The sequence below is a fragment of the Tupaia chinensis genome, unplaced genomic scaffold (assembly GCF_000334495.1).
Source record: "Tupaia chinensis unplaced genomic scaffold, TupChi_1.0 Scaffold146740_1, whole genome shotgun sequence".
Classification (NCBI taxonomy): Eukaryota; Metazoa; Chordata; class Mammalia; order Scandentia; family Tupaiidae; genus Tupaia; species Tupaia belangeri.
In genome coordinates, this window is record NW_006206595.1 from 2,182,239 (window position 1) to 2,199,825 (window position 17,587).

At 36.3% G+C, this 17,587-nt stretch overlaps 1 protein-coding gene across 1 annotated transcript; it reads left to right on the forward strand.

Annotated features, from left to right (window-relative positions):
• The first annotated feature begins 1,875 nt into the window (after positions 1–1,875).
• LOC102496857 (olfactory receptor 9K2) lies at positions 1,876–2,817 on the forward strand. The gene has a single exon (XM_006169119.1). The coding sequence runs from the start codon at positions 1,876–1,878 to the stop codon at positions 2,815–2,817; it is 942 nt and encodes a 313-aa protein (XP_006169181.1).
• Positions 2,818–17,587: the final 14,770 nt, after the last annotated feature.

The following is a 17,587-nucleotide window of genomic DNA, read 5'->3' on the forward strand; positions in this document are numbered from 1 at the left end:
TTTATCATCTTCAGTTTAGCATTTCAAAAACTGTGTTCCTTAAAAAGCTAGGAGTGAATCTATTTATTACTGGCTGGTTAGTATTGAATTAAAGGTAGTTTTTATATTGTAATAAAAATTTCATATGTACCACATCATGTCATAACTTGATATTGCATTCCATTTTTTAAAATCTTCATATTCAGTGTTAAACATAATTCTAGGCACAGAATAGATGCTTAAAATATGTATGTGTGTGTGTATATATATATATATATTTATAGACCACAGATTAGTTTATTTTTAGCCCCCATCGCACCATGAATTTATAGGGAATAGGTTCCAGAAGTTCAGGCTCCTTTCCACTAGTTCTCACAAAGTGTGCTTCTCTGGGTGGAGCAGGCTGGTGCTTTAGTTGAACCCAGGTACCTTTCTCTTTGGCTTCCTTCTTTTTCTGGTCATTTTCCTTCACACGTTTTAGGAAGCTCTCTCTACTCTTAGAATGTTTAATATGCTCAATACGCACATTGATTCTCTTGACAAGAATCTTGCCCTTAACTTGTTTGTTCACAACAATGTCAACAGCATGCTGGGTAACATTGTAGACTTTTCCAGTTTTGCCATGGTAACATCTGTGGGGCATTCCTTTTTGAACAGTACCCATTTCCTTATGTCTACACTATCACCTTTCTTGTAGATTCACATATATGTTGCCAATGGAACCACTCCATGTTTTCTAAAAGGCCTAGAGGACATATATCGGGTGCCTCTCCTCTTTCTCTTTGTGTTCATCATTTTGGTTAATTACTGGAAGATGGTGATTCCCTAAGCATATTAATAGAATAGGCAGATGAAAATGGATTATCATTACAAATTAATACTTTTAATCATTGATATATGGTAAAAAAGTAGCATTTGTTTTGGTTTAAGAACTTAAGATTCCTTTTCCTTCTCATCTTGTTCTTCCCTCTCCTACCCTGCCTCTTCTCTTTCTTTTTTCTTCTCTTTAAATAAGATCACATAAGGTCTACTAAGCTTATGATTTTAGGAAATTAATGTGTATTCTTAAAACTACTGATGTCTTCCATCAGGATAAGAATCCAAAAGAAATTGCTATCTAATTTAATGTTTTGTGTGTGTGTGTGTGTGTGCAGTCATCATTTTTGATTACTTCATTACTTTGAACCTTATAATTTTTTCTCAAATTTAGAAAAGTTTGAGATGACATAATTTTTTTATAGGTTAGGTGGAGAAAAGCAGGATCAATAAACTTCACAGAATAAAACACATGAAGGCATTACTCAGATTTTACTTTTACACTTAAAATTAGACTAGTTCCAGGAACTGAAGATTGATTGCATTTTAAAAGATCTCTAAGTAAGACAGTTAACTCTTCAGTAACTTACTTGCAATTGTAAGAGCTCTTTTGGTACAAAGTCTGTTACCTCGGAGTGTACTTTTAACTTACCTTTCTTTCACTTCTTTTTTACTGTATTAAAGCAAAATGTTATTAAAAATGAATATTAAATGCTAAATTAAAATTAAAAAGTATCTTTTGCTTAGTGCTAGGCATTTACTAGACTTTAATATTTTAAAATGATCACAAATGACATCTCATTAACTCATAGGAACAGGAAGAGATACATAAAGAAGTGTCAAATTACATGGTATTGTGAGTAACACTAGCCTGTCTGGATACAAAATACTTCACTTTGAGTCCAAATTCTATCATTAGGCAGTTTGTTACCTTAGACAAATAAACTTAATGGGATAATGGATACAAAAGCATGTGTTAACTAAGAAGTCTTTAATGTTAAATGCTATTTGTAATAGTAGACAAAGAATGGAAAGTTTATTTGTTGACTTTCTCTTATACCTTGACACAGAAATTTGCCAATGGGTGACAAGGGAGGAGACAACCATTCAGAAGTGACTGACTTCATTCTTGTAGGCATCAGGGTCCGTCCAGAGCTCCACAGTCTCCTCTTCCTACTATTCCTGATTATTTACGGGATGGTCCTCCTGGGAAACCTTAGTATGATTGGCATCATTGTGACTGATCCTCGGCTGAACACGCCAATGTATTTCTTCCTAGGCAATCTATCTGTCATTGACCTCTCCTACTCCACTGTTATTATACCCAAAGCCATGGTCAACATCCTATCTCAGAAAAAGACCATATCCTTTGTAGGTTGTGTGGCCCAGTTGTTTCTTTATGCACTTTTCATGGTAACAGAAGCCTTCGTTCTGGCAGCCATGGCATATGATCGGTTCATTGCCATCTGCAACCCGCTTCTCTACCCTGTCCGCATGTCAAGAAGTGTCTGTATCCAGCTGGTGTCTGGTTCTTATCTCTGTGGCTGGGTCAGTTCCATCCTTCAAATCAGTGTAACATTCTCCATGTCTTTCTGTGCCTCCCGAGTCATTGATCACTTCTATTGTGATTCAAATCCAATTGAAAAGATTTCCTGTTCCAATGTCTTTATCAATAAGATGGTTTCACTTAGTTTGGCTATCCTTATTATTTTGCCCACAATAGTTGTTATTGTAGTATCTTACATGTACATTGTATCTACAGTTTTAAAGATCCGCTCAACTGAAGGAAGGAAGAAAGTCTTCTCCACTTGTAGCTCCCACTTGGGAGTTGTAAGTTTGCTCTATGGGACTGTCTCATTTGTGTATCTCACACCGCCAAATAACCCTGAACTTCGTAAAGTGGCTTCAGTATGTTACATTTTGTTCACACCCATGTTGAATCCTTTAATCTACTCTCTTAGAAATAAGGATGTTAAAGATGCCATGAGAAAAGTTCTATGGAAGAAAAAAGTTTTACTCTAAATATGTTTCCACTTGCTTTATTGTTTCTTGAATCAGTTGAATTTTAACTTTCTAATTTTCTAGATGTTGGCATTTAAAATTCAAATTTACTTAGAAGAATAACTTTCTAATTTTTTTTATTCCACAGCATTAGCAATTTCCTATAAAAAATGCTCCAACTACTCAGTTTTCATTGAGTCGATGTTATATTTGAAAGTTCTGGACATTCATGAAAATTTCATTTCTTTCCAGGCTGACCCATGGTTAAGAGGGTCAAATCCTACTTGGTCAATTGTGGTTCAAACCCTGGACCCACTGGCTTGAAAATATGCTGAATGTGCTTGCATGCATGCCCCAAATCAAACCCCTACAGGATGGAGAAATGGGGACGGGATGGCAATATTATCATGCCCCATTAGGGTATTTTTTCTCTCACCTTCTTTCTTTCTCTGGTGAGCAGAAAAGCAAAAATAAAAATTATTTTTGTTTGTTTCTACAGTTACATATTTGTTGCTCTCGTTCTACTTCTTTGTATATAATTTGTTATATGACTGAAAAAAGTATAGAATTTTATTGTTTCTCTTTTTTGCATGCCTAAGTTAAATTTAGAAAGTGCTTCCTACGACGGTTAGCTTGAAAAATCTATGTGTCCCAACTTGTTTATATGCAAATGACACTTGATATAAATGCCAAGTGTATCTTGGCATTGTAACATGAATTTTAATGGTTCATATTATTTTATTAATGATATGCCAAAGGTATGAGAGCATATACATATGACGAAGAGGAAATGAAAGGAAATATAACAAGTACTCTTTGTTAAATTAATCGGGCCAAAGAAAAAGAAATAGAAAATTGCTTTAATATGGTTTAAACAAAAATATTTTGTTAGTGGCCATCATTCCTGTTTGGCTCTAATACAATGAAGACATTTTTTATAGTTGATGATGTTTTTCAGCTCAAGCCTTTGGTCTTCTGGATAATATAAATTATTAGCTATGAATATGCAATTCGCAAAAGTGCTATATTGAAATGAGTCAATTTGAAAATATGCTATAATATCTGAAGACCTTCCAATGGCCTCTACCAACATTTGGATTATATTAATATATGTGTGTACATGTGTGTACACACAGTGTGTTTGCGTATATATGTACTTGTGTGCATTATTTTGGTTATGAAGTGACCGAAAATGTAGTAAGTTTCTAAACAACATGTGTCAATGGAGAAAAAGATAGTTAAGAGAGCATTCCACAGATCCGACGTTTTCAAGGGAAGTCAGGCTCTAGAAAAACTCATGGCATAGCTTCCATTTAATATAAGTAGTTCTTCAGATAAACAATTGTAGTTCCCAGGTCTAGACACTATCATTATAGAAAAGCAACTAAATCTAAAAAATAAAATACCATTAATTGTTTTGTCCATATATTTGATATTATGAAAATTTAAAACATAGAGAAGGTCTTTATTTCTATTCGTATTTAGGTAATAGTGCCTCCTTCGATCAATGCACAATGGCCTACATCTTTGGGAAGAGATTGTAAGATAATTACTTTTATCTAAGCAATAAAGAAGGAAGCTAAGTAATTTAATAAATCAAGATTATATTTATTCCCTCTTCCCTAATCCTGTCAATCTATCATTTTTCTTGAAACTTAATTTCATAAAAATACCATTTGAGAGCAAAATAGGAATCCAATTCACTTAGGAAACTGATCTTTGGCATAGATTATTATTAGTCTGAAAGATTCTTTTTTTTTTTTTTGAGAGGTTTTTTTTCTATAGAGCGTGTGCACTTGCCAGACAGACGGAGAGAGACAGAAAGCGAGAAATCACCCCCTAGGGAGGATGGCCATGCCGCAATCCCTTCTCCTCCATTCTCCTCTCGGGATCGTGCCCGTTGTGAGTTTTAAGGCACTGGGTCTGGGAAGCGAACCCCGGTCCACTACGTGGGAGTCCAGCGACATAACCATTACGCTATCTGCTGGTCCCCTGAAAGATTCCTTTTTTTTTTTTTTTGGGAGAGGTTTTTTTCACTATAGGGCGTGTGCGCTCGCCAGACAGACAGAGATATAGAGACAGAAAGTGAGAAATCACCCCCCAGGGAGGATGGTCACGCCACAATCCCTTCTCCTCCATTCTCCTCTCGGGATCTTGGGCATGCACGCACACACACCAGGCATGAGTTTTAAGCCACCGGGTTGAGGACACAAACCGCGGTCGACTACGTGGGAGTCCAGCGACATAGCCATTACGCTAACTGCTGGTTCCCAAGATTCCATTTTGAGATTTAGGTTTAACTTATTTCCATTGAATTTCTGTTAGTCTTAGATTGTCATTCTTTGATATAGTTCCCAAATGTGGGTTATTAAATACTCTTGGAAAATAATACAACCTAGGTACATTTGCTGCAGTTTAAAATACAGTGGATGGTATTTTCTATTTCCTACCCACAACAGATTTCAGTATTCCAGTGCATAACCTTACAAACGGCATTGCTTAAACCACTCCAGATGGTCAAATGAATTCCAGAAAAGTTAAACACTCAAGGCAGATGTTTTCAAAGGTGTTAAATTCAGCTAAATCTTATTTTCTTTCAATTGCCATAAACATTTTCCTTGGTAAATTTTTTTCTGGGTTCATGTGCCTTGTATGAAAAGTAGTGCTAATTTATAACTTTCTTGTTTCTTGTGCCAACAAGTTTTCATCAGAACAGCCTAATGTCATACTGACATTTTGTTGACTTTTATTGACGAAGTGTTTTCTTTTTCAATGATTGATGAGTTTATTTGGAAACAGCCATATCTAAGAGAGTTTGAAGATTACATTCTACATCCTGCATATTATAAATTGTTGTTCAGAGCAGACTTTAAAGCTGCATACAAAAATCCATGTGAAAAAAAGTTTTTAATATGGTGGTATGATCTTGGTAGGCTAGAGATTACATCAACGATCTGAAACATTCTTACCATACATGTACTTGTTTTATTTGCCCTAGTTGCAGCATTTTGTACATGAATGTGTATTGATTGTCCTGTAACATCATATGGTGCATTTTGTCTCTAAATCTGATGTATTGTTGGTGTTTACCTTATGTTTAGTGTGTGGATGCAAAACCTGGGTGAGGGCATATATAATAACTTTTTACTGCCAGGATGTTGATTTTGACTCAGAATGTTGCAAATAATAATTAAGCACTGATTCAAACCGTATGAATGCAAGTTAAATTACTAAATTGAACATTGTGTACTAGCACCCAGATCTTGTTCCAATTGCCTTACCTTAAAGTAGTTTCAATTTTTTATTATGGGAGTTAAATTGCTATGACAATTGGAGTAACTGAACTGTACAATATTTTGATGTTGAATTGAGACTAGATTATGTTATTCTTACTCTTCTGAGTTGATATGTCACTTTGCCCAGTTCTAAGATACCAGTAAAAGTCATAAAATCAATAAATATTTCTTTTTTTCTTTTTTTTTTATTTGCTAGAGGATGCATGAGTTTGGTGGAGACAGATGGGGTTGGGGTGGGGGGAGAGAGAGAGAGAGAGAGAATGTTGTTCCAGAAGAAACATAAGTAGAACACATCTTAATGAGGAAATGGATGTTAATCATCAGTGTCAAAACTGAAGAAGTGGACCAGAAGATTGTGTAATGGTTACATCACTTGTCTCCCAATTATTTGACTGTGATTCAAGGTGCAGGCCCAGTGACTTAAAACTCACGCTGGTTGCTGTGCTTGCGTGCCCAAAATCCCAAGAGGAGAATGGAGGAAAAGGGATTGCGGCATGGTCATTCCCCCTGGGGAGTGATTTTTCACCTTCTGTCTCTCTGTCTCTCCCTCAAGTGCATGTGCCCTATAGCAAAAACAAACAAACAAACAAACAAAAACTCTCTCTAAAAAACAAACAAAAACACCCAAACTGGATAAACGGTGCTTTAAAATGTTAATAAGCAAACATCCCACTAAGTATGGCCACAATGCCATCTCTTTTCCTACATTTCTCTGGGATTTTTTGGTATACTTACATATGCACCTGTCATGTTTTTCAAGCTACCTGCTCCAAGACATGAATCACATAGTCGTGTGGGATCCAACTGCCTAACCACCACACCACTGACTGGTCTAATAAATATGTTTAGCGCTAATAGGTAAGCAATTATTCTTGTGATTTTGGTGAGGAAAAACAAACTGTTAAAGCTGGAGAGAGAGGGAAGGAAGATGGAAGAGATGGGTTAAGCAAAAAGTAGGTTATTCTTCTGAACTAAAAACAATATGAAAAAAGGAATCAATTTTAAAGTCATTTCCCAATCATCTCAATCTTATAGAAGAAGAAGAAAAAGACAAAATAATGACACAACAAAAGTGAAATCTTTAACTGAAGAGTAATTTTTGTATTTCTTACAATTATAAACTGTGACTTTTATGTTTTTAAAATAGTTTCTTTCTTCTCCTTTTTCTCCTCCTCCTCCTCCTTCTCCTGCTCCTCCTCCTTCTTTTTGAAGATTTTTCAGTTGTCTCCTCCACAGGTGAGATAGAAGGAGGGAAAGGAAGGGAAAAATAAAGAGCACCTCAGACAGGGTCCTGATGCCGTCATCCGCCCCCAGCCTCAGCCAGCCCTGTATTGTGGGCATGCATGTGCTTAGTGTACTTAAAGGAGGTCTCCAGGTGCAAATCCAGAACCCCACTATGTGATCAGCCTTGAAGACTGTCAGATTTTACCACGGAACCATGTGCAGTCCCCTATCTTCATTGCTTACCAGCATTTTTAAAGCATCTATTTATCCACAGTTTTGGCATCCTGATGAATGCATTTGTTCCCTTAATTAGTAGTCTTCCAGTTAGGTTTTGGGACCACCTACATAAGTTAACTTTGGAGTGAACTGGTGGCACCACTGTACTGTAGAGCTGTGTGATGCTGACCCACATGGGAAAGTTCTGGGTTTGCCTCTCAGGGTCTCCCTGTGCATGCCAAGCATACATGTATGTGCCCCCAGTAGGACTGGCTGAGGCTGGGGCTACATTTTGCCATGGAGACTCTGTGGAGGGTGCCTGGCTGTCTCTGTCTGTTAGGGAAGAAATAAATAAACATAAAAAATTAAATTAATTTGTATGACCTAAATAAAAAATAAATATTTAGCCATACAAATTTTCCTTTGTCTGGCTGCACTTATACAGTGGTAAGACTGGAGAAAATAGTTTACTGTTCAATATACCAGGAAGGTAAAAACTAGAAAATGGAAAAAAAAAAATCCCAATAGGATTCAAACTTGCCAAGTGCCATGCTATTGGAAATATTTACTTCAGTAAGTTTCAGTCCCTTTTCTTGTCTGCGGGAGATTAAAAATCTGTTGGTTGAGAGCCTTATGCCTCAGTTTTCAGCATGTATTCATTCGCTTTTTAAAAATCATTCCCAGAGGGTGTGTGCACTCACCAGAGAGAGACACAGAGTAAGAGCAGGAGAGGGAGAAAGCACTCTCCGGGGGGCATGGTCACTCTGCAATCCCTTCTTCTCCATTTCTACATCCCATTGAGATTGTGGGTTATGCACACCCACTGTGCTGCCCTGAATGCTTTTTGAGCCACTGGGTTCAGGATGTAGACTATATGGCTGACCATGTGAAACCTGGCTCTCTTAACCACTAGGTTACAGGGCTGGCCATGTATTGCCTCATTTTCTTGGATAAGGCAAGGGTCCTATTGGAAGGTTTATAACCTGCAAGTCTCCTAATGGAAGCTCTTTTTACCTATGTATAATTGCAAGGAGGTAATGCCTCTAAAAAAATCAGGATATGTTTTATCAGGGGAAATTGATAGTGAGCTGACTAAAGCAATAATTTTTCCAGCAATCCATTTATTCTATTGTCTAAATGCTACATACTTTTTTGTCCATATAGACAACCCAAATTTTCCTTAGCCAACATAATACAAAAATTCTATGTTTATACAAAATTAACGTCACTTGATTTCCTAAGACACATGATTCAAATTATTGTTCATTGTTATATTCAACTCCCAGTCTAAGACCCTTGGCTGATTTCCATTTCTCTAATAATTAGCTGGGTATCCTGTCTCAATATTCTGTAATCTATATACCAATGTCTTCCTATCATCATCACTATTATAATCAATAATATAAAATATATAAAAACACATAAATTAATTTGAATAAACATCTTATTAAAATAGTTATCAAGGTGGGGTCAGCAGATACCCTAGCAGTTACATCGCTGGACTTCCTCATGGTCAACTGTGGCTCAAGTCCCAGACCCAGTGGCTTGAAAATTACTCCAGGTGCATGTGTGTGTGCGTGTGTGCCCATGAACCCAGGAGGAGAATGGAGGAGAAGGGACTGCAGTGTGGCCATCTCCCTGGGGAGTGATTTCTCACCCTCTCTGTCTCTTTCTGGTGAGTGCACATGCCCTAAGGCAAAATCCTCTCAAAAAATAGCTATCAAGGAAGTAAATTTGAACCATCTTATAGTCCTTATTGGTAAAACTGATCATGCAGTCATAGTGTTTATTATTCATTTTTTATTTCTCCTATTTATGGTGTTCCCTTGTCTTTGATATCAGCTACTCATATTCCTGTGTCGAGTGAGTATTTTCTAATCTGCATCCCAAGGGATCGGTGCCTTGGACAGTCTTAGTTTTGTGCAGTATTGGTGGTGTAGTGGACACTATCAGCTGCTATATGGCAGGAACTTCTTTCTTTCTTCCTCTCAAACCTCATATTAGATCTTTAGCCTACTCTTCTTGTGGTGTTTTTATTCCCTTTTAGTGGTAACTAGTTTAGAAATGGGAAAATCATTCGTGAAAATATATTTAGCCCCATTTAGGGTTACTTTCCCTCTTTCTATCTCTAACACATGTTTATGCACCGTCTGGCATAAAAAAAATAAAGTAAATTTAAATAAGGTATAAGATTAGTATTTTGGAGAGTTTGGAAAATATGGATATTTATTTTTCCTTATTTAAAAAAATAGGCAGAATTAATGAAAGAGTATAGCTTCATGGTTCCTTTTGGACCATGTGAGAACAGAGAACAGAGGGTGGCAGTAGAGCAGACTCTCATTTCTATTCCTACCAAATGAAAACAAAGTGATGCTGTTGTTTTTATTGAGTAGAAAAGAAAACAATTTCAGGTGAGTAAATAATAGTTACTTTCTCAGTGAATATTGTTGTTCTGGTAAGAATGTTATGTGTGTATATATTTTAATAACTCCTACTAGGCTCATCATTTGATAAAATTATCATAAATCAATGTGCTTCTCAAGGGCCCCGTCCTCTCACTGTACAAATTATATACTAAATGCAAAACAAACAACCAAACAAAAAGAGGCAAAATTATCATTTTAGAGGCTGGCAGGTGGTGTTGTGGTTAAGGAAGCTGGACTCCCACTTGGCCTACCACAGTTCAAGTCCAAGACCTGGCAGCTTTACCATTTCATTTCTCCCTTCCCCTTGCTCTGTCCCTCTCTAGTCAAATTAAAATAAATAAATAAATAAATAAATAAATAAATAAGCTAACTACAATAATTCTTTACAAAAAAGCTAATTTATCATTTTAGTCTTCTTGGTGGCACTATTTGCTTTTTGTTTTGTGATCTATATCACTTTTCATACGATATTTTGGCAAAAAGCTTCATGTGATTCCATTTGACCCTTATTACTTTATTAGTTTATATCTTTGTTATAGGTCAGTGCATATATTTACCAGTCTTCAGATTCTACCACAATTATATATACTAGGGAGATGGAAAACACATTATGGATTTTGAGATTCTAGAGTACCTGTTAGGAGCTAAACATAAATCAAAACTTCATTTCCTGACTTATCTTTATTATTCTCCATTCTGATGAGCAGCCTGGATGACATTCTGAGTCCTTATAACTTAGTGGTAGTTCTGAGACAGAATCAAAATATCACTAAAAGTCCATAAAAGTTGTTCCAGTCACTGTGGTACAGTGGTAACTCGAATGCCTTGCAGGACTGGAAGCCATTTGGGCAGCTGTGGGTGCAGATCCCTGGACTGGCCTGAAAACATGTTGGGCAGGTGCGTAGGTACCCAGGATCCTGAGAACCTGGACTTGGGAAAGGAGATCCAGGTGAGGGAGAACCCTGTCCAGGATGCTTTCCTCTTTCATTCTCTTTCTCTTTCTCTTTCTCTTTCTCTTTCTCTTTCTCTTTCTCTTTCTCTTTCTCTCTTTCTCTTTCTTTCTTTCAATATCAGGTATTGATATTATGTAGTATTTTTCTGCACCTTAATTTCTTTCTTTCTTTTTTTTTTTGGAGAGATTTTTGCTATAGGGTGTGTGCGCTCACCAGCCAGACAGAGAGAGACATAGAGACAGAAAGCGAGAAATCACTCCCCAGGGGGGATGGTCACGCCGCAATCCCTTCTCCTCCATTCTCCTCTCGGGATCTTGGGCACGCATGTACACGCGCCCGGCATGAGTTTTAAGCCACTGGGTCCAGAACGCGAACCGCGCTGCACCTCAATTTCTGAATGCAGTAATTCATGAAAAAGATAAAATTTAGCTTTGTAATTTTAGCATTCCTTCTGAATGATGTTTACAAAAAACAATTTTGTGGTACAAATTTATTATTGTTTGACTACCCTGCATCTAAATACCTTCTACATTTAGAAAATCGTCCAGTGTACAATTATTGATGTGAACCATCTTCTTACTATCCACCCAAGATGTACCAAGGTATAATTGGATAATAAAAATAGTATAAATTTACAGTAAGGAGTATGATTTTTTTTTTTTAGAGGTTTTTGGGCGCATGCACTCGCCAGACAGACAGAGAGAGACAGAGAGACAGAAAGCAAGAAATCACCACCCCCAGGGGGGATGGCCACACCACAATCCCTTCTCCTCCATACTCCTCTCGGGATCTTGGGCACGCACGCACACGCACCCGGCGTGAGTTTTAAGCTACAGGGTCCGGGATGTGAACCACAGTCAACCACATGGGAGTCTAGTGACATAGCCATTACGCTAACTGCTGGTCCCAAGAGTACGATGTTTTGATACACATACACACACACACACACACACACACACACTCACTGTAAAATGATTAAATCAAGCTAACCGATACACCCATTACCTCGTATACTTACTTTTTGGTGAGAACACTTAAGATTTAATCTTAGCAATGTTTAAGTATACAATTATTATTAGCTTTTATCATCATGATGTACAACAGATCTCCAGGGCTTAATCATCTCAACTGACACTCTGTACCCTTTGGCCAACCTTTCTGCATTCCACACTGCCTGCCCTTTCCAAATTCCCCCAGATCGTTTGGCCACTGAAACCTAAGACTGAATCAGGTTACTACTTTTATAGAAGCCTTAAGGTTGATATTTATTTTTTCTATTTCTAAAAGCTAGGATGTGAGTATATGACCAGGAATCAGACAGTCTGAAGCCCTTGTTTAGTATTTTGCATTTGGAAAGGATGGTATAAGAAACCTTACGTTTAAAGTGAATAGTGTGGCTACATAGCAATGGTAGGTTCTGGGGAATGAGACAACCTTGGCTCTATTGCTATCACCATCCTGAGATCTTGATGATGGTGACCACAGTGGTGACATTTTTGACTGTGAGTCTGGATGTTTAGACTTTCTTAATTTTTACTCATTTTTTTAGTTTCACTTTTCTGTTTACTTTGTGACTTATCTGATATCATACCAATAAGGTTATTAGGTTTTATTAAATAAGCAAGGAAACAGCAGCAACAACAAAAGTTCACTAGAGCCATTTTGGAACATCTTTATCTATACCGAGCAAACCATTAATAGCTTCAGCACCTGGATATTATCGGCCTTTGTAGGAGACAGCCAATGGGAGAAGTGAGCTTTCTAATAGACATGAGAACTGCTACTGAAAGCAGCTAACACGTCCTCACCGGAAGTGTGGTAGACAAGTTGAGAAGAGCAGCTCAATCCGGGAGAGATTTTAACCATTGTAATAGTGTGTGATTCAGACTTATGGTAACCTCCAGGAACTGTGGCAGTCTAGCCCACATGAACTTTCAAAATAATCTTGCTGGGTTCCATTTCTGGTTATATCCTTATATTGAAAAGCATTAGCCCCAATTATTCACCACTCCCTTTGTCTACAATCTTGACTCTCTTTTTGTTTGTTTTTAATTTGCCAGTGGGTGCACGTCCTCACTAGAGGGAGACAGAGAACAAGAAAGAGGGAAAGTGAGAAAGCACCTTCCTTGGAGAATATTCTCTGCAATCCCTTCTCCATTTCTCCCTGCTTTTGGAATTTTGGTCATGTATACACATATGCCTGGTATGTCTTTCAAGTCATAGGTCTGGGACTCAGACATGCAGTCTACTATCTGGGATCCAGCTACCATAAGCACCATGCCACAGCTGGCCTAATGACTATACCATTTTGCAGTGCTCTCCAACTCAGGAAAAGATGCACTGCCCATTCTTTGATGCATCTATATTACTTGCTCAGGGCAAAGAAATGTCGGCTTCAAAAGTACGTGTGCATTTCTACTTTTGCTTCTTCCTTCTTAGCTATCACTATAAGGAAATGCTGTTAAGGGTTTTCTGATGGAAAAAAAGATATACATATGGAAGAGAAGTTGTCTTCACTATTCCACCTAAAGACATCTTTAACTAGTCTGCAACTGAGACTGGATAGCCAACTTGAGTAAAGTTGCCTAGCAGGTGACTTCAGTTACATTACAGTTATGATGTGGAGATTTTGTGGTTGTCATCTGTATGTTATTTTTATAATAGCTAGCTAATATATATGGTAAGGGAATTTTTATTTAACCATTACATCCAACACATTGATAACTGATATTTAATATACAGCATACTTGGAATGACTGCAGTTTTATATGTTTACTTCTTGTTTTTCTGTAAGGTAGACATATTCTTTTTTCTTAATTGCCAGAGAGCATGTGTGCTTGACACAGAGAGAAAAAAGATAGATAGGGGGAAAGGGGGGGGGGGAAAAAAACCCCCCCCCCCCAATAGAGTGTGGTCATGCCACAATCCTTCTTTTCTATTTCTCTTTCTCATTGGGATTTGGGGCGTGCACATACATGTACCTGATGTGTTTTTCAAGTCGTGAGGCCTAGATTTCAATTGTGCAATTGGCCATGTGGGATCTAGCTTCACTAACCACTAGATCATAGGGCCAGCCCAGGCACATTCTGGTATCTCAATCATCAAACATATGGTTTAGCTAGAACCACAGTATTAAGACCAACAGAAGTGGCAATGCCTTGAGATAATACTTGTCACGTAATAAAATAGAGTTGCTTATTAGTTGAATCTTTCTCACTTATTTTAATTATGGCTAACCTGGTGTGTAATATATTTCATGGTATAAAATAAAGTAGAAATTATCTAGTAGATGGGGGACCAACAGTTGGTGTAATGGCTATGTCGCTGGACTCCCATGTAGTTGACCACCGTTTGAGTCCTGGACCTGGTGGCTTAAACTCACGCCCCACGTGTGTGCGTGAGTGCCCAAGATCCCGAGAGGACAATGGAGGAGAAGGGATAGCGGTATGGCCATCCCCCCTAGGGGGGTGGATTTCTCAATTTCTGTCTCTCTGTCTCTCTCTTGTCTTTCTGGCGAACGTACGCACCCTATAGGAAAAACCTCTTAAAAAAAAAAAGAAATGATCTAGTAGAGGCTATGATTCTACAAGAAAGCAGGGACAGTGTAAAGGCTTTGGTGTAAAAGAAACAATAGATAAATTGATTACAAATGTATAAAGTGAATTAATTTGTAGAACAGAAATTATGTAAAGTGCTTTATCTTAACTAAGGCAAGTTTTTCTAACAAGAAGTCATTTCAAAAAAGATCCAGCAATGGTTTGAGGTGAATATTAATGGACATCCTTTCTCCTTGTCTCTCCTAGGTCGCCCTTATGAATAAACGTGAAGCTTGCCATTGTTATCTCCCATAATTGACTTATTCTTAGACTCTCCCAGAGGAACCCCTTTCTACCTAATTCATACTGTAATTATCTGAAATGTTTGCAGTAGAGTAACTAAGGGCACCAGTGACGACTCCTGCTGTTTCCCCATAGGTCGTCCTGGCCTACCACTATTCACTGGTGATTTTATCTTTGCCCTACTTAAGTTTCCATATACTTTAATCATTCTCATCCTAAGACCTGTAACACACATTGCAGTGTAGGAAGACACACTCATAGTGTGATTTTACAGGTTCAGTTGCATTTTCTTTATGGATTTGAGAAAGAAATCTTTTAGACCTATGAAAAATGGCCTTGTTTGTAAAATGGGGTATATAATTATAGCGATAGTCTGATAAAAGTCCTGTTAATAAAATAAAAATTCATTCTTAATTAAATAATGAAATATTAATATGTGAGTAAAGCCTAAAACTGAGTAAGCTTATGTATTTCAAAACAAGATTTTATAACTTGTATGCAAGTTTTTAAAACATGCATAATGTTGATGTTGTCTTTAATTTCATTTACATAGATATATTTACAATGTTTTTGACTTTCTAGAATTAAATACAATAACTTCTGTATTGTTGCATCTAGCATTTTCCATGAGAAGTAAAAAACAGAGAACTATTCAGGTAAGATATGAAATGAATTTATTTAAATGAAATATTTAATTATCTATGAGTTTTTCTATGTACTTTAATAAAATTATTTTATGACTGTTAAGGTATACTTGTTACAACTTATTTAAAGAAAGTCATTATGAACCTTAAAAAATAATATCCCTTTCCTCAAGGGCAGATTATAACATTTGATTATTTCATAGTAAATAGAAAGTAGACAAGGAACAAATACAATATGTTTTTACTTTGAAAAGAAACTCATTAATTTTACTTGTGCATTTCTGTTATCTGCCAGCATACTTAGGTAGTTTGTAAGTATTCAGTGTCTGGATGATTGGATGAACACACATTATTCTTGAAAATAAAGATCTCAAAATAATTATTTCTTGGTTACTGGTTACATGCTGATATAGTTTCAGATATTATGATGTGATTTGATGAATAAAACTGAGAACTAGAAAGAAAACAAAGAAAAACTGCTGCAGAAACACTGCCAAATAACCAACTATGTAGTGTGAATTTGGTAGCTTTGACAAGGCCTTTTTATTTCCTCTAAATTTCTTATTATTTTCCTGTTCCATTATCCACCTCTATCTGATGACTGATGAGTAATATTCCGTTGTCAAATTCTCAGTCTTAAAAAAAAATTCTCATTTTTAAGCCCCCATTGTATGATTATATTTAAACACAGTCATTCTTATGGGAGTTAACATGTGTACCGTGCTTTTCTGAACATTGTATTTAATTAAGATTACTTAAGTGGATTTCAATTTGGAAAGGGAACACTGGCGTAAAGAAGATCAAGAACTGTATTACTGAGCTTTATATGTTTTTCCTTTTGTGAACTAATTTGATAATATTTACAATAAAAATTTGAACTAGGAATGGAGGAGAAAGGGTGAGTGATGAAAAGATGAAAGAATGATTAGTTTAAGGACTTCAGAAGAAATATATATATATATAAATATTTCTATGTATAAATATATACATGTATGTGTGTGTATATATATATATATATATACTTTAATCATAAATAAAGAAATCAAGAAGTCAGAATAGTCACATGCACAAGAAAGGGTGAGAGCCAAGGACAAAATATGGTGATGCTGCCATTCATGCAAACCAAAAGTAAATACTTTTTAGATCATTTGCTGCTTCTGATAAGCCACACGATGTCTCCCCCATGCTGGAGGGTAGAAAGGGGCAATGTAAAATAACACTTGATTTAAAAGTCTGAATAAAAGAAAAAGAATGACTGGGTTATTTTATTGAGAAAACAGAGTATTTACAGAGTTATAGGATAAAGAAAATCAGATCCCTTAACTGTGTGATGCATTCAAAATAATCATTATGACAATTTTAATACATTTATGGATTTCTCTATAAATGATAAAAATCATAAAATTGCCTTTCAAAATGGATTCTTTTTTTTTCTTTAACTAAACTTTTTAATCTTCCCTCTCTTTCAAAGTTTACTATTTTTGTTGTACAGGTGTTTCAAATCAAATTGGGTTCTTTGCTGATTTTACAGATTTGTAAGATTCATGGACTTCTCCTGGTAGCATGCTTGAGCTTTGTCCACTAAGAGACTGAAGATGCATCTTCTTAAGGTTTACCAAGGCTTTACCAAGGTTTATCAAGATTTACCAAGGCTAAATCTCTTGGTAATCTATTTCAAACCCTCAGAAAATATTAATACTCTAATGATTTTTATTAATGTGTAATGTCTTCAATAGAATTTTATATCACTCTAATTGCTCTTTCTGTTATAAGAGCATTTTTTTTGCATTTTTTAAAATTTATATTATCATCATAATCTTCTTTATATTACATTGGATTACATATAACTTTACATTGACTTCCATTGCTTTTTCAAAAGGGAATGCCATGCATGTCGGTCAATACAGAGACATCAATCTCCTAGCTTTATCGTTCAATGTCTTTTCCATGCATTTCCCAATAATTATTATTATTATAATTTTTTTAAAAACAGTCAATCACTATTTATCATTTTGCTTGTTAAAAGAGTTCACCCATCATGAAATACTTCCCAGACCAGTCCAGTTGAGAATACTATACATGTCATCATCAACAGATAATAAACCATATCTGTTTCTCACTAACATCCTCTCTATTGTTCACTTGCTATCTTTCTCTATCCTCTTCTCTCTCTCTTTTTTTTATAGTTTATTT